Source organism: Neoarius graeffei, chromosome 4 (genome assembly GCF_027579695.1).
Source record: "Neoarius graeffei isolate fNeoGra1 chromosome 4, fNeoGra1.pri, whole genome shotgun sequence".
Classification (NCBI taxonomy): Eukaryota; Metazoa; Chordata; class Actinopteri; order Siluriformes; family Ariidae; genus Neoarius; species Neoarius graeffei.
In genome coordinates, this window is record NC_083572.1 from 47,701,893 (window position 1) to 47,724,803 (window position 22,911).

Below are 22,911 nucleotides of genomic sequence, written 5' to 3' on the forward strand. Positions count from 1 at the left end.
GAGTTGAGGATGTTAAGGTTTGCAATGGGAGGTTGGACAGGATAAGGAACGAGCACATCAGAGGGACAGCACATGTGGAGAGCTTGGGAATTAAGCTAAGAGAGATGAGACTGAGATGGTATGGGCACATCCTGAGAAGAGATGCAGAGCATGTTGGAAGGAGAATGTTGAGGATGGAGCTGCCAGGCACATGAAAACAAGGAAGGCCAAAGAGGAGATACATGGATGTGGTGAGAGAGGACATGAAAGTGGCAGGTGTGGTAGAGAAGGATGCGGAAGACAGGGAGCAATGGAGACGAAAGATCCGCTGTGGCGACCCCTAATCGGGAGCAGCCAAAAGAAGAAGAAGAAAGATGATTTTGATATACTGTTCAGTAGGGTGCATCAGTTGCCCCTAAAAATGAAAAGTTCCTCCAATCATGATGCATTTTTGTTTTTCTGTTCCTTTTGGTAAGAAAACACACTGGGTGAAATATTTTGACAAAATTCAAAAGTTTAATGGTGGCACCAGGAGCTCAAAGTTATGGAAAAAGCTGCTATTTTATGACTTTTATGACAAAATTTCGATCACTTTTCATGAAACATTATGGCACCTTATAGAGTATACCAAATATCTTAGATACACATTTTTAGTACATATTCTAAATATATTATCAAGCACAGTTTGAGTTTTAGCTGTTCATTGAATCATTGTTCAACTACTTTAAACAATACAAATGTATTATGAATCACATTAATGCTTCTCAATCCCTTGCAAAGGTTCTTAACATGATCTCTGGGTCACAAGGAATCAATAAATGGAGTCCAACATTGTGATTCAAACCTTACGCGAAAACATAAAATAAGCGTTTTTTGGCAAAAAATGAACCTCATGGTGCCACCATTAGACTTTTGAATATGGTCAAAAAATTTTACAGGATGTCTTTATTGGTGAAAAGGAACACCCAAACAAAACTGCATCAGATTTTATGAAAGTGAGGGCAACTGATGCACCCTACTGTTCAGTTTCCTTTTCAAATGCTATAAATGAAGGTTTTGAATGACTAAACTTGGCTTTATGAATATGGTATTTTCCTAAAATGCTCAGCAAGTTTATTATATGTAACTCTTTCTGTTTTTTGCTTTTGTTGTTATGGAAACCAAACAGTACATATTTCCAACACAGAGAATATATACCGGGTTATTTCTGTCCAGAATGTAATGGTAAAGGGACAGGTGCATTATTGTTTCCGGGTCCATCTCACACAATGAACAGTCCACACAAATGTCTTTCTTAAACTTAAGCATATAATGCTTGGCAGGATAGTATCTATGAATCAGTTTGAAAGACACCTCCCTTACTTTGTTTGTTGGGAAGTATCTGTCTGGGAGGTTCCACACACTGCTCCAGTTCAGGTCACCAAGAAGACCAGTCCAGTACTGAACCACAGAGGGGATAGTGGTGATGTCTGCCTGGAATAATGCGCAAATATTGCGATTTTGTTCTTGGATGTGACAGAGAAGCATACGTGAACCACTGAGGTCAATATGGGGTCCAGAGATGGTAAACAAATGGGTTTTTCAGCTCCTCTTAGAAGAGTTAGGATACCAGAGGGAATGGCATCCATTACAATGGCAACCTCTTTTGTGGTAACAGGAATACCAAATGTTTGGAGGACTCAGAATAATTTAGCAGATTTCCATTATCATTGAGTAGCTGGGTAGTAGTGTCCGAAAGTGTTTTCTTCATTTTACCAATGAGCTCACTACATAGTCCTCTATATAGAATTCCCTAGATAGTGAGTAGGGAGTAGTGAACGAGTGAGTGATTTCAGACACAGGGTATATGTCTGAATTGTGACTGTTTTCACTGTTACTCCACTGTTATTCCACACATAGAAGCTGAATTACATATACAGGAGTAGTCAAAAGTTTGGACACACCTCCTAATTCAATATTTGTTCTTTATTTTTATGAATTAAAAGTCACTTCATGTCTTAAAAGTAATGATGGATGTCGTTTCTCTTTACTTAGTTGAGCACTTCTTGACGTAATATGGATTACTACAGTTGTAGTGTAGAATAGGGCTGTTTACTGTATGTTTATTATTTACTATTTACAGTTTGATCTCAGACGCATTAAGAAGGAAATAAATTGCACTAATTAACTTTTGACGAAGCACCTGTTAATTGAAAAGCGTTCCAGGTGACTTCCTCATGAAGCTGGTTACGATAATGCCAATAGTGTGCAAAGCGTCATCAAGGTAAACGCTGGCTACTTTGAAGAATCTGAAATATGAATCATATTTTGTTTTTTAACACTTTTTTTGTTTGTCACATAATTCCATGTATGTTCCATGTGTTATTTCATAGTTTTGATGTCTTCAGTATTGTTCTACAATGTAGAAAATAGTCAAAATACAGAAACACCTATGAATGAGTAGGGGTGTACAAACTTTTGACTGCTACTGTATTACAGAGCTACAACAAAAAATGAAAAGGAAAAACATTCTTTACATTTAATCCTAACACTTTCTTTCAGTGCTAGAATTATACACAGGGTTGTTATGTTCCCACCTTGCTTCATGTTCATGCTTTATTTGCCCAATACTGAAAGTAAGGGCTTAAATTATCTCATCTCATCTCATTATCTCTAGCCACTTTATCCTGTTCTACAGGGTCGCAGGCAAGCTGGAGCCTATCCCAGCTGACTACGGGCGAAAGGCGGGGTACACCCTGGACAAGTCGCCAGGTCATCACAGGGCTGACACATAGACACAGACAACCATTCACACTCACATTCACACCTACGGTCAATTTAGAGTCGCCAGTTAACCTAACCTGCATGTCTTTGGACTGTGGGGGAAACCGGAGCACCCGGAGGAAACCCACGCGGACACGGGGAGAACATGCAAACTCCACACAGAAAGGCCCTCGTCGGCCACGGGGCTCGAACCCGGACCTTCTTGCTGTGAGGCGACAGCGCTAACCACTACACCACCGTGCCGCTGGCTTAAATTATATGAATTGTAAAATAAATAAATCATCCCCAAAATTGATGGTTTGAATTAATGTGCAAAAAAATCACAATTATGCCATATTTAAATGTTCTTAGTCTCATCCCATGTCTTAAAATTAATATTTTATTAATATATATTATATTAATATAATTCTTAATTTTAATAAGTTTTATTTGAAACAATAATGTCATGAAACATGAGTGTGTCCTGTGTTTGTAGCGCCATCTTGTGGTTGTGTTCACTCAGTGCATGCAGTTTTAAAAGACTGTAATTGGCTCCTCATCACAGCACAAGACCGTTTAAAGCTGAAGATAGGGGTCATGGTCTGTGCAGAACCTTGAAAGGAGAACTGAAGTCATTTTTAAACTTGCTTTATTTCTTAATTAACATGTTGTTCAATTACGTTTTCGGTTTTAGCAACCTTATATTGTGACTCGTATTGGCAACTAATTGCAATTAAATATTATACTTATCGGCCTATTTGGTTTTTAGCCGTGTTGAATTTAGTTTGTTTGATCCACGGCAGGCGTCGCTTATCCACGTGATCTTCACGAGACTTGTGCGAGACTTCGAAACGTGAAGTGTCAGTCAGGTGTCAGTGCCGCCATTTTGAAAACTGTTTTACAAATGAAATGTTGTACAAAATCGAGTTTAAATGACGATTACTGCCTACTTTTTTCAAACTTTCCTGATTGCTATCAAAACAAACAAAACTTCCGTCTTGATTACGTCAGCATTCGAAGGAGGGTTCATGCGTCTTTTGACAATGTTGGCAGATGTTGGTCACTTTGATTTCCGCTGTATGTTTTACTTCCGTCCTACGATGTCTCGCACAGGTCTCAGCGAATCTCGTTTACAGCCATTGCTTTGACATATGGACTGATTTATTACAGAGCATATTTCAAACACTCATCACTTGCTATAGCAGTGACAAAATGGCTGTCAGAAATGCATGCCTGTATTTAATAAAATGAGATAAATAGAATTTTGATAATAAAAAAATTGCCTTCAGTTCTCCTTTAAAAACCCCGTTTAACATCTTTGTATTGCTTTACACAACAGGTCTGTGTTCCTGGAAGCGTTTCTGTGTTGATTTTGAAGTACGTTGAAGGTTATTATCTTGTTCAAATAAATAAATAATCCTATGGCCATATTTAACTTCTTGGTAGAGGCAACCAGGTGTGGGGGGGCTGCCATGCCCATAACCATCTTCCCCCTTTCACAGTACAGCACTGAACACACCAATCCCTGTACTCAACGCCATGTTCTATCTCCGCCCATTCTTCTGCCTCCCTGTAACAGTATTGGATACAGAGACGATACCAGATACCAAATACAGTGACGTCACGACTGCTTTAAACCAGCGGCGGAACCAAAATTCTTTCTCTCTGGCGGTGGATTCCACGCGTGAAAGAGAAGACGATGCATCAGTGCTACAGAAGGACAAGAACTAAGAATGAGCTATTGATACCAGACCTTTAGCCAAAGTTCAATGTATTTGACCTTCGCAGAGTTGTAATAATAACTGAACTGGTTAGTTACTGGCGGCACGGTGGTGTAGTGGTTAGCGCTGTCGCCTCACAGCAAGAAGGTCCTGGGTTCGAGCCCCGGGGCCGGCGAGGGCCTTTCTGTGTGGAGTTTGCATGTTCTCCCCGTGTCCGCGTGGGTTTCCTCCGGGTGCTCCGGTTTCCCCCACAGTCCAAAGACATGCAGGTTAGGTTAACTGGTGACTCTAAATTGACTGTAGGTGTGAATGTGAGTGTGAATGGTTGTCTGTGTCTATGTGTCAGCCCTGTGATGACCTGGCGACTTGTCCAGGGTGTACCCCGCCTTTCGCCCGTAGTCAGCTGGGATAGGCTCCAGCTTGCCTGCGACCCTGTAGAAGGATAAAGCGGCTTGAGATAATGAGATGAGATAATGAGATGAATGGTTAGTTACTGCAGTATTTCAAAGAGAGAAGGCGACCGGATTCCTTTTCCCTTTTTCAACATCGATGAACTTTAACCAAGATTCCTTCCAGATCATCGGATGACCGACGGGACACTGAGGATCTTCAGCTGACAAGCTATAAGGAACAAAACTGTCTTCTTCCTGGATCTGCGTTCAGCACTATCTTCGGATAACAGAAGGCGCACTTTCAATCGCTAACAAGACCGATCCCAAGTAAGGCTGGCATCTGGGCAATTGTTAGACTTAGTTGTGGCTAGTTAATGTGAAGAGTGTTGTTCATTTGAATTCATTTATGGTTTAAATGTATGCATTTTGATTCACATGAAAGTCGGTCTTAGACCACGTGTTGTTTGATTTACTTTGTTTACTATCTGTATTTAGTTAGATCGTGCATGCGTTCTCTCTCTCTCTCTCTCTCTCTCTCTCTCTTTTTAACTCCCTCCATTGCACTCCACAACATTGGGATTTCAGGAGTAGCTAAGGGTTGAGTAGAATTTTGGTTTAAGGCCTAGCCGAGACTAGTTTTAAACTACAGATTCCTTTGTTCTTTTTCGCGCGCTCTCCGGTGTCGACCATCCCCCGCTGGGCGTGGCTGGCACAGAGTTTGCATTCCATACACACTCACACACACACACTCTTACACACGCACTCACACACACGCCTACTCATACACACACATAAACACGTGATTTCCCTATCACATTTCAACATCCACTCGCCCCTACACTGTAACACTGGCTATAGCTTATTACTTCTTATCACCATTAGTGCCTTAATTATCCTATACACTACTGATTCTTATTTGTATACATTGTATTGCCATTTATATTGAATTATTCCTTGGCTGCTATTGTTGCTATATCTGATCAGTATTAGTTTGATAATTCATGTCAGCTATTTCAATAAATGGTATCTTTGGAGTAAACTGTGTCTTGTTTATTGTTACAATATTCACTGAGTGCCAACCTCTGCCAAAGAAAGTATTCTAATTGCCTTCACCCATTTGGTTGTTATATGAATGTTATAGATCTAGAGTAAACGACATTAGAGCTGCAATAATCACTAAACTATAGCAACATCAAGTTATTCCATTGATTTTAATAGTTTAGCTATAAACTATTAGACACTTGAATTAATGATTAATGAATTCATGAGACAGATCCCTTTTTACATGAGACTGATTTGATAAGCCTATTGCACCTACACAGGTTTGGGGCTTAAATATCCTGGTACTTAGTTAAATTCATTCTTTTGATGCACTGGGCATGGGAGAATTTCCTTGTACTGTATATATTCTTTTATCCCCCTTTTTACCTCACCTGTGATGAAGTAAGCGAGGCAAGGTATTGTAATCAGTTTGTTTGTTTGTGTGTGTGTCTGTTAACAATCTAGCATCTAGACGGTTGCACCGATTGACTTCAGAGTTTCAGGGTAGGTGGGCAATGGTCCGTAGATTACATGATTAAATTTTGGGGGTAATCGGGTCAAGGCCACTGGAAAGGTCAAACTTTCAGTCAAAATACCATATTTTCCATGATAACTCAAAAACGGTTGCCGATAGACTAATGTTTACTTTTATGAGCATACCTGTATAGGAACCTTTATGGCCTTTCATTTGGCACCATGATCTTTGACCTTGAATGACTTTGAAATGTCAAACTCAAAGTCATGGATTTTCATAGGACTATAACCTGACAGCTGATGACTGAGGAATATTACCATTATCAACATATAGGTATAAAATAAGTGTTGCCAGGCGAGGTTTGTTTTGCCTGGCAACACTTCTTTAAATATGATGATTAGCCAAGAATTTGATTTTGTTCTCGTCTGAACATAATAAATGATTCCAAATTGTATCTCAGTGAGGAAAATCTTACACTGTGATTTTTGGCCTCCATTTTACCTCCATTATTGTCCTCCACACATGCATCCAATTTCTGGTAAATTTTCAACTCAAGGGGAGAGCAGAGAGCTTTGTGACCAGTTTTCAGCTTTTGTCGACTGTGTGAAATTCTTTGCAGGAAGTGTCACATTCATACTGCATTAGAGAGGATTTACTGTACCCTCTTACCACAACATTAGTTTCTCAGCTTGTCACGTATACTGACCTTCAGACTTCACTTTTTCTGTCATTATTGTTTGCAGGGATACATGAGACATTGAGGAGAGACATGGGACAAAAATTAAATCCCTAGACCTACATGTTTATTTTTTATTTATTATCAAAACTTGTAAAAACTGTATGAACACACAATGCTGGTACAGCAATAGAAAAATGTCAGTTTACCCAAAACCTTATGGGATAAAACAGCTCTGTTCTCAAGAAGGAATGAAATAAATTTAAAATAAACTTAATTTAAATAAAAGAAAATGCACTGCATCCTAAAGGACGCATCCCACCCCAACCATCAGCTGTTCAAACAATCAAAGCACGCACCACAAGACTCAAGAGCAGTTTCTATGTCAAATCTATCACCACACTGAACTCTACTCTGAAGTCTCACTCACACACACACACACACACACCACAATCAAAAATATGTCAACCTACCCACATCTTGTGCAATATATATATGTTATTTACCAGCTGGGAGGTCCGTATCGTGAAAAACCGTGACCGAGGTCTTGAAAGTACTGAGCAAGGCCCTCTGGGCCGAGGTCAGCATTCGAAACCGAGGTCACGGTATTTCACCATATGGACCGACCTTAAGCTGGTAAATAATATATTTATTTTTTTCTTTACCAAATTCGAATAGGGGCGGCACGGTGGTGTAGTGGTTAGCGCTGTCGCCTCACAGCAAGAAGGTCCTGGGTTCGAGCCCCGGGGCCGGCGAGGGCCTTTCTGTATGGAGTTTGCATGTTCTCCCCGTGTCCACGTGGGTTTCCTCCGGGTGCTCCGGTTTCCCCCACAGTCCAAAGACATGCAGGTTAGGTTGACTGGTGACTCTAAATTGACCGTAGGTGTGAGTGTGAGTGTGAATGGTTGTCTGTGTCTATGTGTCAGCCCTGTGATGACCTGGCGACTTGTCCAGGGTGTACCCCGCCTTTCGCCCGTAGTCAGCTGGGATAGGCTCCAGCTTGCCTGTGATCCTGTAGAAGGATAAAGCGGCTAGAGATAATGAGATGAGATGAGAAATTCGAATAGAAAATGAGAGTGCCCTAAAGGGAAAACCGAGCCGAGCCACCATTTTGAATCCTCATTCACGGCTGTAATGGAAATTGCTTCCTCCTCGGTATACAAGTGCACTTTCATGTCAGGAAAAAAAAACTACATTTTGGCGCCTATGTAGTCCCCTATTTATACAAAATTGTCATTCAGGATTCAGCCACGTTTTTGCTCGGCGTTAGCAACAGTTAGAGGTTTTTAGCTTTCTCCTAAAGTGTTTTATTTTATTTCTTCTTCCTCAGGATAGTAAAACTCGCTTTCGCTGTGAAGACTGTTGTTATCGCTATCCATGATGTAAAACTAATGCTATTATGCTGAGAAATGCTGGCAAAAATTGATAAGATTTTTGATAAAAATCTTATAAATAAATCTTATAAAAAAGATAAATGTTGACAAAAATTGCTACCATGTTTGTTGTTGTTGTGAAGAAGCAAGTCGCCAGAGGTCTGTAACCGGGATCCGTAACTGGGGTCCGTACCATAGGATACGGACCTGCTCGCCAGCCAGTCAGAGCGCAGGATTTGATGGAAACCGGACCACGAAAAAAATAATTATACTTATGGTTATTTATCTATTATCAAGTGCATTATCCTCTATTGTGCAATATCTATTACCACAATACCTATCACCAGTGCAATACATTTTAAACAATTTTAACAAGTGCAATATATATTACTAAGTGCTCAGTGTATGTTATGTGAATGTCTGTAGATTGTATATCTTTCTTGTCTCTAAATTTTGTCCATATCCTGTAAATTTGTAAACCCTTATGTCTGTACAGGGGCAGCACATTGGTGAAATGGTTAGCACTGTCACCTCACAGCAAGAAGGTCCTGGGTTCGAGCCCTGTGACCGGCGAAGGCCTTTCTGTGTGGGGTTTGCATGTTCTCCCCGTGTCTGCGTGGGTTTCCTCCGGGTGCTCCGGTTTCCCCCACAGTCCAAAGACATGCAGGTTAGGATAATTGATGGCTCTAAATTGACCGTAGGTGTGAATGTGAGTGTGAATGGTTGTCTGTCCCGTAGTAGCATTAAACTACAGAGACGCTGTGCATCAGTAGGTTTTCAGCGGGTCATGCTTCCACAGGCTTCTATGGGGGCAGGCCCGGCGCCAGGAACAGTTTACTAAGGGGGCAATTAGAAATCGCAAGGGGGCAAATATTTTTCATATCGTGTGTAGTAGTGATGGCGGTCTGACAACGTGTTTCAAACAATTAACTGCGCCAACCACAAAACCACGGCCCCGAAGGTTGCTTTAGTCCGGGAAAATCATGTGACATATTACCAGGGCAGTTGTGCTTTATCAACCCCCGTGCCCACCTGTTACCCCTCCCCTCCAATTTTCTCACAGACACGCGTTACAACCGGAAAGATGCCAAACATAAAACAACACACACAAACCTACAGGCAAGTCCTTTACATTTAAAATACTTACAAATAGCTCCGCGGCATGAAAACAAAACGTCAGTGCAAGTCTAAGGTACTTGGCTCGGCGGCCAAAATCATACTAATTTTAAAAAATCAACAGACCCCGTGGCTGCACCAGTAATAGCCTTCCTGACTCGCACCGAGTCAACGCTAACCACTTAATCCGTGATCCCAGTTTAGGCGTGTAGGGGACAAAACACTCTGAAGTGATGAATTTTCACCCCCGCTGCATGGGGGGTGACGTCAACGACACAGATTCTTACGCTATTTGCGCACAAAGCGGACCATATATGAACACATACACCAACATAAAAAGAGATAAACTTAGCCTACAAAGAAAGAAAATGGATTCACAATATTGTGATTGAATTCGTTTAATTCGGAGGAGGAAAGACTCCCGTAAACTTGACTGCATATTACAGGATATTGCAGAGACAGTGCACTTGTAAGTGTGCATGTAAAACCCCCGCCCGCACGACCCCTCCCCTTGTCCTTATCACAGGTCTGTGTGTGCGCGGCTGTGTCAGCATTTCACACATACACCCACAATAACTAGTAGTCCCCAGTAGTTAGGATTGATACATATGTCTAAAACAGGGTTAATATTAAATTCAGGCTTTTTGAAATAATCCTACCTTAATACAGTTGAATTCTGCGATTGCAACGTAAGAATCATAACAACCAATCAGATTTGTTCTACCGTGCCAGTTTTAGTAGTGATTTATGTGAAATGTATTTTTGTGCAATGCGCAACCACTTAATATTTCGTATTTGAAAATGCAAATTATTAATACGTCTATAATACATTATATTTTCATAAGAAAACAATTAAGTGATGAGTCTCTGTTGAGGGGGCGGGGCTGTAGCCACGAGGGGGCGGCGCCCCCTTTCGCCCCCCCATGGCGCCGGGCCTGTATGGGGGGGGGACTCACATTATCGAATCATGATGACCAGTGAGAAATAACTGCTGAATGAACTGGCTGTAAAGCTGAGCACTTTCTAGCACAAAATATTGATTTGGAATAAGAGAGTTAAATAGTGTAAATAGATATTTAACAGACAAAATTTTTCATGACATTTTACAGGAAGCTGGGCTTCCCTTGGAGGCTTAGAGCAGTCACCTCTGTTACAATGATAATGCCATATAAATCCTACAAACATCTGACCACCTGTTCTTGAGATACTGCACTAACAAGAATCTAGGTTGAATAGACAGAAGGACAACCTGATAACACCACTTAGTGGTGGAGGCATTAAAGTGGTTGCTAGCCTGATCCTCCTGTACTGTCATCTCACAGTAAGAAGGTTCTGGGGTTCAAGCCCAGTGGCCGGCGAGGGCCTTTCTGTGCGGAGTTTGCATGTTCTCCCCGTGTCCGTGTGGGTTTCCTTCAGGTGCTCCGGTTTCCCCCACAGTCCAATGACATGCAGGTTAGGTTAACTGGTGACTCTAAATTGACCGTAGGTGTGAGTGTGAATGGTTGTCTGTGTCTATGTGTCAGCCCTGTGATGACCTGGCGACTTGTCCAGGGTGTACCCCGCCTTTCGCCCGTAGTCAGCTGGGATAGGCTCCAGGTTGCCTGTGACCCTGTAGAAGGATAAAGCGGCTAGAGATAATGAGATGAGATGAGATAACTTTACCTCGTTCAATTGACCTCAAATTTTAACAGCATGTGTGGAAACAGGTCAAAATTTTATGTTTAATTTTTTTTGTTTTTATCTTTTTAGGTATAGAAATGCAATTCACTGGAAAAGAAAAGGCGTTTTGTGTGTTAGAGTACGCTCGAACACAGTCAAACAAGACTGTGCAGCGTGCATTTATGAGAGAATTCTCTAAAAATGCACTGTGACCAGAAAAGACTGTTACCAAAGACATGCAGCAGTGTGTTTGGCAGGAGCTGGACTACCGACTTGACGTGTGCCGTGTCTCAGGTGGGCCGCATATTGAAAATTTGTGAAATCGTTCATGGAATCTACATACCTTTTGAATTTCTCGTTTAAATTTTGAGAAATAAATCTTACATTGCTCAACATTAAAGGAGGACTGAAGGCAAATTTTTTTATTATCAAAATTCCATTTCTCATTTTATTAACTATAGGAATGCATTTTTGATAGATAGTGTTTGAAATATGCTCTGTAATATATCAGTCCATATGTCAAAGCAATGGCCGTAAACAAGATTCGCTGAGACCTGTACAAGACATCGTAGGACGGAAGTAAAACGTGCAGTGGAAATCAAACCCTGTGTCTGAAATCGCTCACTTGTTCACTACTCCCTACTCCCTATATAGGGAATTACTATATAGAGGACTATATATTGAGCTCATTGGTAAAATGAAAAAGCGCTTTTGGAGACTAGTCTGTCGTGCTGGTATTTACGTCATTACTGTTGCACAATTAAAATGTGCCAGATCAGTCAGCTGGTGGGTTTTCAAAATAATAAATACATGCATGTATTTTTGTGATAAATCCATATTATACTGAACGCATTTCCCACATTAATAAATACAAAGTACCTGCATCTTTCAGTTCTTTTAAATCAAGGCTGAATACTTTCTTCTTTGCCACTGCGTTTTATGAAATAAAATTTGAGACTTTTAATTTGATTTCTTTCAGCGTGACCGCAATGCACGATGTGATATACTGCTTTGGTTAGTGACCATTATTGTACGCTACTTTTCGTGATGCATTGTGGGATACGTTGAGTGCACTATATAGGGTGTAAATAATCCTCACTAAGGTTTCGGACAGCACTACAAAATGGCGTCCTCACTATATAGTGCCCTACATTGTGAGTCGGGAGCGATTTCGGACACAGAGAAAGTGACCAACTGCCAACGTTGTCAAAAGACGGGCGCGTCCTCTTTCGAATGCAAATGCAATCAAGCTGGAAGTTTTGTTTGTTTTGAGAGCAATCAGGAAAGTTTGAAAAAAGTAGGCAGTAATTTTTATTTAAACTCATTTTTGTGCAATATTTCATTTGGAAAGCAGCACTGACACCTGGCTGACACTTCACGTTTCGAAGTCTCGCACAAGTCTCGTGAAGATCACGTGGATAAGCGACGCCTGCCGTGGATCAAACAAACTAAATTCAACACGGCTAAAAACCAAATAGGCCGATAAGTATAATATTTAATTGCAATTAGTTGCCAATACGAGTCACAATATAAGGTTACTAAAACCGAAAACATAACTGAATAACCGTTAAAGGGAATTGAAGTCATTTTTAAACTTGCTTTATTTCTGAATTAACCTGTTATTCAATTATGTTTTCGCTTTTATTAACCTTATATCATGACTCATATTGGCATATTACATTACACTTATCGGCCTTTTCGGTTTTTAGCCATGTTGAATGTAGTTCGTTTGGTCCAAGGCAGGTGTCGCTTATCCGCGTGATCTTCATGAGACTTGTGCGAGACTTCAAATGTGAAGTGTTAGCACCACCATTTTGAAAACTGTTTACGCAGCGGCCAAATGATTAAAGTGTGTGACGTCTTGTGTAGGGTTGCCACCCGTCCCGTAAAATACGGAATCGTCCTTTATTTGGCAATTAAATCTTGTGTCCCATATTGAACCGATACAGGACGCAATTTGTTCTGTATTTTCATAAATGTCCAATACACATGTCTGTCTCACACATATCAACACTAAATCTAACAATAATGAACAAAATAAAACAGGAAATACTACGCTGCGGGATCTACCCAGGACACAAATCCCTCCACTCTGTGTCCTGCTCTGTGCATCTGTGCCTGGCTGCCTGCGTCTCTGCGTGTGGTGCTGTCACGGTTGCCTAGAGACAGACAACACACACCGGCGCTGCTCAAAAAACCCGGGCCTTTTAAAAATGTCTGCTGCACCCGGGACTCCACCACGTCCTCAAAAGCGTAAACGCTTACAAAAATACAGACGTGAGTGGGAAGAGGCACATCCTTGGCTGGACAGCGTGAGTGGAGATGACTACAGAGCAAACTGTAAAGTCTGTCGGCGAGTGTGTTCAGTGGCGCACGGTGGGCTGTCTGACATTAGACAGCATTCGTTAGGAATGATGATGCTCAAGATCAGATGATCTTGAGCATCCCAGCATCCACTGGATATGTGGAAAGGGTATTTTCAAGAATGGCCAACAAATGGAGTGACTGCAGGAACAGGTGCTCCATGGAGCTCATAAGGAGTGAGCTCCTGATCACTCAAAACTTTGAGCAGTCCTGTTCAGAGTTTTACAACAGTGCTTTGAAAGACAAAGAGTTACTCAGTGCAGCAAGGAGTCACAAGAAGTACACTTGGAAAAAGAAGTGAGGGAAATCTGTTGACTGTTTAAATCTGGTCTACTCCACAGACAAGAGAAACACAACACTTCCTGATGAACTCAGGACTGTTGAGGGAAAGAGAAATGTTTTGCACTTTCTTGTTTTCTGCATTCTTGAATAAACAGACATACATGTTTGTTGTGTTTTTGTTGGTTTTTTGTCCTCTTTTTTCCTCTCTAAGTAAAAATGTCCCCAAGGTTCACAAAGAGAGTCCCTACACCAAGAACAGTTATGCACTTACATTTACAGTGATATTAAGTTCTCAATATATTTAGATTATATTTTAAAAGTTCATTGTTGCCCACTTGTACATTATACATTTTTACAGCATTGGCAATAAAGCATTTCAAGCTTTAAGTATGAGTAATTGCTTTCTTGATCATCCCTTTACTAAAAACACCTACAACCCCGATTCCAAAAAAGTTGGGACAAAGTACAAATTGTAAATAAAAACAGAATGCAATGATGTGGAAGTTTCAAAATTCCATATTTTATTCAGAATAGAACATAGATGACATATCAAATGTTTAAACTGAGAAAATGTATCATTTAAAGAGAAAAATTAGGTGATTTTAAATTTCATGACAACAACACATCTCAAAAAAGTTGGGACAAGGCCATGTTTACCACTGTGAGACATCCCCTTTTCTCTTTACAACAGTCTGTAAACGTCTGGGGACTGAGGAGACAAGTTGCTCAAGTTTAGGGATAGGAATGTTAACCCATTCTTGTCGAATGTAGGATTCTAGCTGCTCAACTGTCTTAGGTCTTTTTTGTCGTATCTTCCGTTTTATGATGCGCCAAATGTTTTCTATGGGTGAAAGATCTGGACTGCAGGCTGGCCAGTTCAGTACCCGGACCCTTCTTCTACGCAGCCATGATGCTGTAATTGATGCAGTATGTGGTTTGGCATTGTCATGTTGGAAAATGCAAGGTCTTCCCTGAAAGAGACGTCGTCTGGATGGAAGCATATGTTGCTCTAGAACCTGGATATACCTTTCAGTATTGATGGTGTCTTTCCAGATGTGTAAGCTGCCCATGCCACACGCACTAATGTAACCCCATACCATCAGAGATGCTGGCTTCTGAACTGAGCGCTGATAACAACTTGGGTCGTCCTTCTTCTCTTTAGTCTTCTCTGTAGCTTACTGGAAGGTCCCTTCACTGGCTTCCAGTAAGCTACAGAATTGACTTTAAAGCATTGCTGCTGGTGTACAAATCTCTAAATGGTACAGGGGCCAATTACCTCTCTGATATGTTGCAGCGGCCTAACCCAATCAGATCTACCAGATCGCAACAGAAAAATTTACTATTAAAACCTGTTGTTAAAACAAAGTATGGTGAAGCAGCTTTTAGCTACTATGCAGTGCAGCTATGGAACCAACTGCCAGAGGACATTAAAAATGCTCCTGCTGTTGGCAGCTTCAAATCTAGGTTAAAGACCAAGTTGTTTTCAGATGCTTTCTGTTAAATAATTAATATTGTCTTCTTTACATGTTTTATAATCTTTACTTTTACAGTCTCTGCATGTTTCAAATTTTACTTAACTTTTATTCTATTTTATTCTGCTGTTTTTTCACCCTATTTGAACTTCTACTTCATTTTATTATTTTATTTCTACTATTGTTTAATTCTTATTATATTTTTTCCCATTTATTTTATGTAATTTTATTCTCTATTGTTTACTGTTTTGCTTTTACTTCTGTAAAGCACATTGAACTGCCACTGTGTATGAAATGTGCTACAGGTATATAAATAAACTTGCCTTGTTTTGCCTTGCCTTGTCCGAATGACATGGCGTCCCTGATTTCCATAAAGAACTTCAAATTTGGATTCGTCTGACCACAGAACAGTTTTCCACTTTGCCACAGTCCATTTTAAACGAGCCTTGGCCCAGAGAAGACGTCTGCGCTTCTGGATCATGTTTAGATACGGCTGCTTCTTTGAACTATAGAGTTTTAGCTGGCAACGGCGGATGGCACGGTGAATTGTGTTCACAGATAATGTTCTCTGGAAATATTCCTGAGCCCATTTTGTGATTTCCAATACAGAAGCATGCCTGTATGTGATGCAGTGCCGTCTAAGGGCCCGAAGATCACGGGCACCCAGTATGGTTTTCCGGCCTTGACCCTTACGTACAGAGATTCTTCCAGATTCTCTGAATCTTTTGATGATATTATGCGCTGTAGATGATGATATGTTCAAATGCTTTGCAATTTTACACTGTCGAACTCCTTTCTGATATTGCTCCACTATTTGTCAGCGCAGAATTAGGGGGATTGGTGATCCTCTTCCCATCTTTACTTCTGAGAGCCGCTGCCACTCCAAGATGCTCTTTTTATACCCAGTCATGTTAATGACCTATTGCCAATTGACCTAATGAGTTGCAATTTGGTCCTCCAGCTGTTCCTTTTTTGTACCTTTAACTTTTCCAGCCTCTTATTGCCCCTGTCCCAACTTTTTTGAGATGTGTTGCTGTCATGAAATTTCAAATGAGCCAATATTTGGCATGAAATTTCAAAATGTCTCACTTTCGACATTTGATATGTTGTCTATGTTCTATTGTGAATACAATATCAGTTTTTGAGATTTGTAAATTATTGCATTCCGTTTTTATTTACAATTTGTACTTTGTCCCAACTTTTTTGGACTTGGGGTTGTACAAAATAAAACATACCACTGCTGTGGGCACCCCACCCCATGGGAGTCGTGCCCGTGGTGGTCATGGCCCCAAGGAGCCGTGGTGGGCGTCCCTTATTTTCATTTCTGAATGGTGGCAACCCTAGTCTTGTGTCCAGATAAAAAGCAAGCATTTTCAAATATAAGTCTCAGCAAAAATACGGTTGCTGATCGGATATGTGAGCTTGCCACTGATTTACAAGCGCAGTTGATGGAAAAGGGAAAAGACTTTATTGCATATTCCCTTGCTGTGGATGAGAGCACCAACAAGACTGACACTGCACAGCTGGCAATCTTCATCCGTGGTGTGGACTCCAGTTTATGTGTTACAGAGGAACTTTTGGGTCTTAAACCAATGTACGACACAGCCACAGGAAAAGACATTTGAAGAAGTATCTAAATGTGTGAATGACATGAAACTGCCCTGGGACAAACTTACGGCACTGACGATAGATGGATCGCCTGCGATGTGTGGGGAAAAGAGTGGATTGATGGGACAGATGCAGGAGAAGATGCAGAGGGAGAACTGCACAGGTGAGCTGACAGTGTATCACTGCATCATACACCAGGAAACGCTGTGCAGCAAAGTCCTGAAGATGGAAAATGTCATAAGCACCGTGACACAGACAGTTAACTTTATAAGAGGCAAAGGTTTAAATCACCATCAGTTTCAGTCTTTTCTGGAGGAAATACATTCTGAATTTGGTGACATGCCTTATCACACAGAGGTGTGATGGCTGAGTCGAGAAAAAGTGTTCAGCAGATTTTTCGAGCTGCGTGAGGAAATTTGTCAGTTCATGGAAAGTGAAGAAAAAGACTCAACATGGCTCCGGGATGAAAAGGAACTGTGTGAGTTGGCCTTTCTGTGTGACAGAATGAAGCATCTTAATGCATTAAACCTCCAGCTTCAGGGATGGGAACGTGTGATTACAGACATGTATGATGCAGTGAAAGCTTTTCAAGTCAAGTTGCACCTGTGGGAGACGCAGATGCAAAAAGGGAATTTATGCCACTTTCTATGTTGCCAAAAAATCACAGACCAGGTCTCCACCGCTGTGTTTCCAGCTGCGCTTTTTGCTGATAAACTGAACAAACTGCGCACTGAGTTTACACAGCACTTTGCCAACTTCGAAATGCAGAAATTTAACTTTGAATTGCTCAGAAGTCAAGTTTATTTGTATCGCGCTTTTAACAATAAAAATTGTCTCAAAGCAGCTTTACAGAATTTGAATGACTTAAAATATGAGCTAATTTTATCCCTAATCTATCCCCAATGAGCGAGCCTGTGGTGATGGTGGCAAGGAAAAACTCCCTCAGAGAACATGAGGAAGAAACCTCGAGAGGAACCAGACTCAAAAGGGAACCCATCCTCATTTGGGCAACAACAGACAACATGACTATAACATTAACAGTCCTAACATAAAGTCAGCTTTGTTGATGCTATAAACCCCCAACCGACGGAAACCCGAGCGCAAAACCGTTCACGACAACCTCAGTCCTAAAGTCAGCAAGTCAATTGCAGTCCTCAGCCACGAAAAGCACCACTGCAAGAGTCCAGAGTGTCCTCCAGGCGTGACCCCCAACTGTTCACATGGGGCCGCCCTCCACAGGAGCGATGCGATGAGACTCCAACCAGACACAGGGCATCAGGATGGATCAGGCAGGTCAGAGGAGCAGAAGAGGTCAGCATCTCGATCCCAGGAGTGACATGTAACTCAGAGGGACAGATTTGGGGGGGTGAGAAAAAAAACACAGGTTGTTAGGTATGCCCAATGTCACCTGAATAAGTAGGAACAGTATACATATTGCACTGAGTACAAGCAGGGACTCCGGCAACTAACTATGACAGCATAACTAAAAGGGGAGAGCCAGAAGGTAACACAGGCATGAGGGAGCCCCAGGACATAAAGCAGCAGCCACTACACCATCAACAAACTCGAGTGAGCAAGCAAGTGGGGGACTGGCAGCATCCATACATCCCAGTTTACCAAAACACTCTATGTCTGGGGACCCTCCAGATCTACACCTTTACTTCATAAACACCATTAACAAAAGGCTTGACAAAACAGATATGTTTTCAGCCTAGACTTAAACACTGAGACTGTGTCTGATTCCCAAACACAGAAGTCCATTTGCAATTGATGTGGAGAAAGCTCCGGCAAACATCCAGATGGAACTGATAGAACTCCAGTGTAACGGCACACTTTGGGCAAAGTATGACTCTGTGGGGCCCGCACAGTTTCCCCAATTCATTCCTGACATGATGCCCTAACTCCGCCTACATGCTGCTCGAATGCCCTGCATGTTTGGTAGTACATACCTCTGTGAGCAACTTTTCTCTGTGATGAAGATGAACAAAACCACACAAAGAAGTCGTGTGGAGCATCACTCTCCATCCAGCATCCAGTCACTAAAAGAGGTCATTGTTGAAGTATGGAAAAAGATTGATGTTGCAAAATGTCGCCAACTTGTTCATTCCATGCCTAGAAGACTTGGTGCTGTCATTAAAAATCATGGAGGCCATACAAAGTACTAGATGTAGTAGTTTTTGTTGTGCGGTGTACTCATTTTTGCACCACCCTAATTTGAGTAAAACTGAAAAATGTGTAATCTAAGTTATATTATTAACCTTACTTTTTCCTGTTATAAGTTAAACAGATGTTATGTTAAACTTTGTCTTGTCAACATTTTGAAAGTTGTTTGTGTTCATTGAGATATTGTTTAAAATGTTACTTTTCAAAGGGGGTGTACTCATTTACACTGAGCACTGTAGATACACAGGTTAATTAGCTACTTGCTGCCATCTAGTGGAAGAGTATTTAAGTGTTCTGCCTGTCACTATAGGTCACTGGCATAGACAAACTCATCTCATCTCATTATCTCTAGCCGCTTTATCCTGTTCTACAGGGTCGCAGGCAAGCTGGAGCCTATCCCAGCTGACTACGGGCGAAAGGCGGGGTACACCCTGGACAAGTCGCCAGGTTATCGCAAGGCTGACACAGAGACAAACAACCATTCACACTCACATTCACACCTACGGTCAATTTAGAGTCACCAGTTAACCTAACCTGCATGCCTTTGGACTGTGGGGGAAACCGGAGCACCCGGAGGAAACCCACGCGGACACGGGGAGAACATGCAAACTCCGCACAGAAAGGCCCTCGCCAGCCACGGGGCTCGAACCCGGACCTTCTTGCTGTGAGGCAACAGTGCTAACCACTACACCACCGTGCCGCCCGCATAGACAAACTAAGACAAATTATTTGCAGTAAATAAATAATAATTTTCGAACCAATTAAGTGAAATCGGATAATTTCTATTGTGCCGCTGCACAGTGGTTGGGAATCACTGTCTTACACAATGACAATAAAGCTATCTTGAATCTTAGGAGAACACCAACTGTCCCAAGTCTCCCCTGTCCCAAGTCTCCCCTGTCCAAAGTCTCCCCGCTCTCCCCTACCTAATGAAAAGATATCACAAAAGAATAACTCCAAACAGGCTACAAGGAAATAATGCAACATGCAAAATTCCTGCTTACGTCATTCTGCTTTTCCTCCTCCTCATTCTTTCAAACGATCAGCAGAAACGAAAGTGAAAGTAACCTCTTGCTTTCTGACAGCTCCTTCACTGAAAACACAGCTGGGCATTTCTTCCACAGCCATGGAGCAAATGGACATAGATGAGGGGTTATATTCACGGCAGCTGTGAGTATTATACAGTCATATTAACATGTCTGAAGAAAGCTTTGATTCATTGTGTTGAAACGTTGAATCAAGTGATTCACGAATCGGTTCTTTGAATCAAAGCATCTAAACCAGAAAGGTATAATCTTTCATTCAAAAGCCTGACAATGACAATAATCAAGCTGTGATTTTAATCCATGTCCTGGGGATGAGGATCTGGGGCTGGTTAAAGCAGCTGCTGTTATCTGATCTGAGGTCAGCTGAATTGTGGTCATTCTGAACAGGTATGTCCTGGGCCATGATGCAATGCGGTGTATGGGAGAGGCAAATGTCCTTATTTGTGGGATGAGAGGTCTCGGGGTGGAGGTGGCCAAGAATGTCATTCTGGCTGGAGTCGGTTCAGTCACCATCCAGGACAAAGGGACAACCGAATGGGGCGACCTGTCCTCTCAGGTACTGAGATTCTCTTATCAATATAGTCATCTAAGATCAGGCAAACAAAGTCCACAAGTAGTAGGCTACAAGTCTTTTGTGTATACCATTTCTGTGTGTCTAGTTGCTTTCACTGCAATTTTGTTTTCTTTGATTCTCTGTAGTTCTACCTAAAAGAGAGTGACCTGGGGCAAAACCGGGCAATTTGTTCTGAAAAACACCTTGCCCGCTTAAATCACTATGTTCGACTTTCCACCCATACTGAAACTCTAAATGAGGATTTTCTACACAAATTCGAGGTAAAGATGTCTTCAATCTTTGTAGGTTTTCTGATTATTCTTAGTATTAGTATTCGATTAGTATTGCAGATATCAGATTTGTGTAATTAGAAGGGGGGGTTTGAGTAATTTTATTTCCATTGTTTCTTCTCAAATACAGTACCACAGAGACAGTCACAATCTTTTTATTGTTGCCACTAGAATAACAAGAAATTGCAATTACAATAAAATAACCATCAGGGCGGCGGCACGGTGATGTAGTGGTTAGCACTGTCGCCTCACAGCAAGAAGGTCTGGGTTTGAGCCCCGTGGCCAGCGAGGGCCTTTCTGTGCGGAGTTTGCATGTTCTCCCCATGTCCGCGTGGGTTTCCTCCTGGTGCTCCGGTTTCCCCCACAGTCCAAAGACATGCAGGTTAGGTTAACTGGTGACTCTAAATTGACCGTAGGTGTGAATGTGAGTGTTAATGGTTGTCTGTGTCTATGTGTCAGCCCTGTGATGACCTGGCGACTTGTCCAGGGTGTACCCCGCCTCTCGCCCATAGTCAGCTGGGATAGGCTCCAGCTGGCCTGCGACCCTGTAGAATAGGATAAGCGGCTACAGATAACGGATGGATGGATGGCCATTAGGGTATCTTGTCCCTGTAACTAGGCGTTGACAGAGAATTCACGATGCATAATTAGTGTAGCTGAAGAAACCAAAACTGTTTTAAGTCATTATAGTGGTCATACAAAAACCTTGACTTACGCTGTACTTTGTATAGCCTATGTAAAAGCAGAATTATTAGGAATAAAATTTGCAGTGAGTTATCTATGTCTAAATTCTGTTCAAAATGATTTTAGGTGGTGGTTCTTACAGATTCATCGTTAGAAGAGCAGCTTTCAGTGGCTGCATTCTGCCACTCCAACAATATCAAATTCATTTTGGCTGATACCAAAGGTCTTTGTGGGTAAGAATAATAGTTATATCTCAGGCTTGTAGTACTCAAGTCCAGGACTCACGCTTTAATTTTAAGAACTCGTGACTTGACTTGGACTTGAGCACTGATGACTCGGACTCGTGCATTAACTGCATTCAGACTCATAAATTAGAGACGAGGACTTGGATTTTTTTTTCTTTATTTTTTGTAACATGCCATAATAATTTGGCATAAGATATTTATATCTACATTAATTTTTGTACTAATTTTGCACAAGAGTGTCACACCTGCGCACCTTGGCTCGTGCATCAGATAGACTCTCAGGTGCGCTCCGGACAGCGCACGCACCAAGCAGACTCTCGCACGTGCCATAAACGACTTGCACCTGTACAGGATTAAGGCACAATCAGCGTGCTTATATAAAAACTGTGAAAGCACACTGACTTTGCGAAGTATTGAGTTGCATTGCTAACACATTACCGAGCCTTATTTCCTTGTTTGGTTTCCTGATTTCCTGTTTCTCATCTTTGATTCTGCCGAGTCTACGATAGCCTGTTTGTGCCTCGCTCGACCTATTGCCTGTTTCACACCGTTTTACGATTTTGCCTGCCGTTCTGGATTGTTTATGTCTTCGCTTGTATTAATAAACACACCTTCTGCACTTACATCCGTCTCCCAACCATCTCTGACAGAATACTTCACACTCCCTGATAAAGAGAATGCACATTCACCTGTTCATACGTCATGTTCAGGAACAAACCAATGTTAATGGCGCTAAAACAGCCACCGTCAAATGGCGCAGTTGGAGTCTTGGACTTGACTTGGATCAATAGTGAGTCGACTCGGACTTGACTCGAAAATTTTTTTAATGACTTGGACTTGACTCGGACTTGAACACTGGGGACTCGAGACTGAACTCGGACTCGAAGTTTAGTGACTCGACTACAACACTGATTTTATATATATATATATATATATATATATATATATATATATATATATATATATAAAGTGATCAAGGCTGATTGAAAAAAAAGATTTTGAAATATATGGAAAATTACATGTCCATTGT

General features: G+C 41.5%; 1 protein-coding gene across 1 annotated transcript in view; it reads left to right on the forward strand.

The window, feature by feature from the left end:
- Nucleotides 1-20,113: 20,113 nt before the first annotated feature.
- Nucleotides 20,114-22,911, forward strand: part of uba7 (ubiquitin-like modifier activating enzyme 7) — a 178,885-nt gene continuing 176,087 nt past the window's right edge. The window contains exons 1-4 of the mRNA XM_060919290.1: nucleotides 20,114-20,233; nucleotides 20,497-20,665; nucleotides 20,809-20,943; nucleotides 21,763-21,869. Of these exons, the coding sequence (XP_060775273.1) occupies nucleotides 20,190-20,233; nucleotides 20,497-20,665; nucleotides 20,809-20,943; nucleotides 21,763-21,869 (455 nt within the window). The 5' untranslated portion in view covers nucleotides 20,114-20,189. The remainder of the gene's footprint in view (nucleotides 20,234-20,496; nucleotides 20,666-20,808; nucleotides 20,944-21,762; nucleotides 21,870-22,911) is intronic.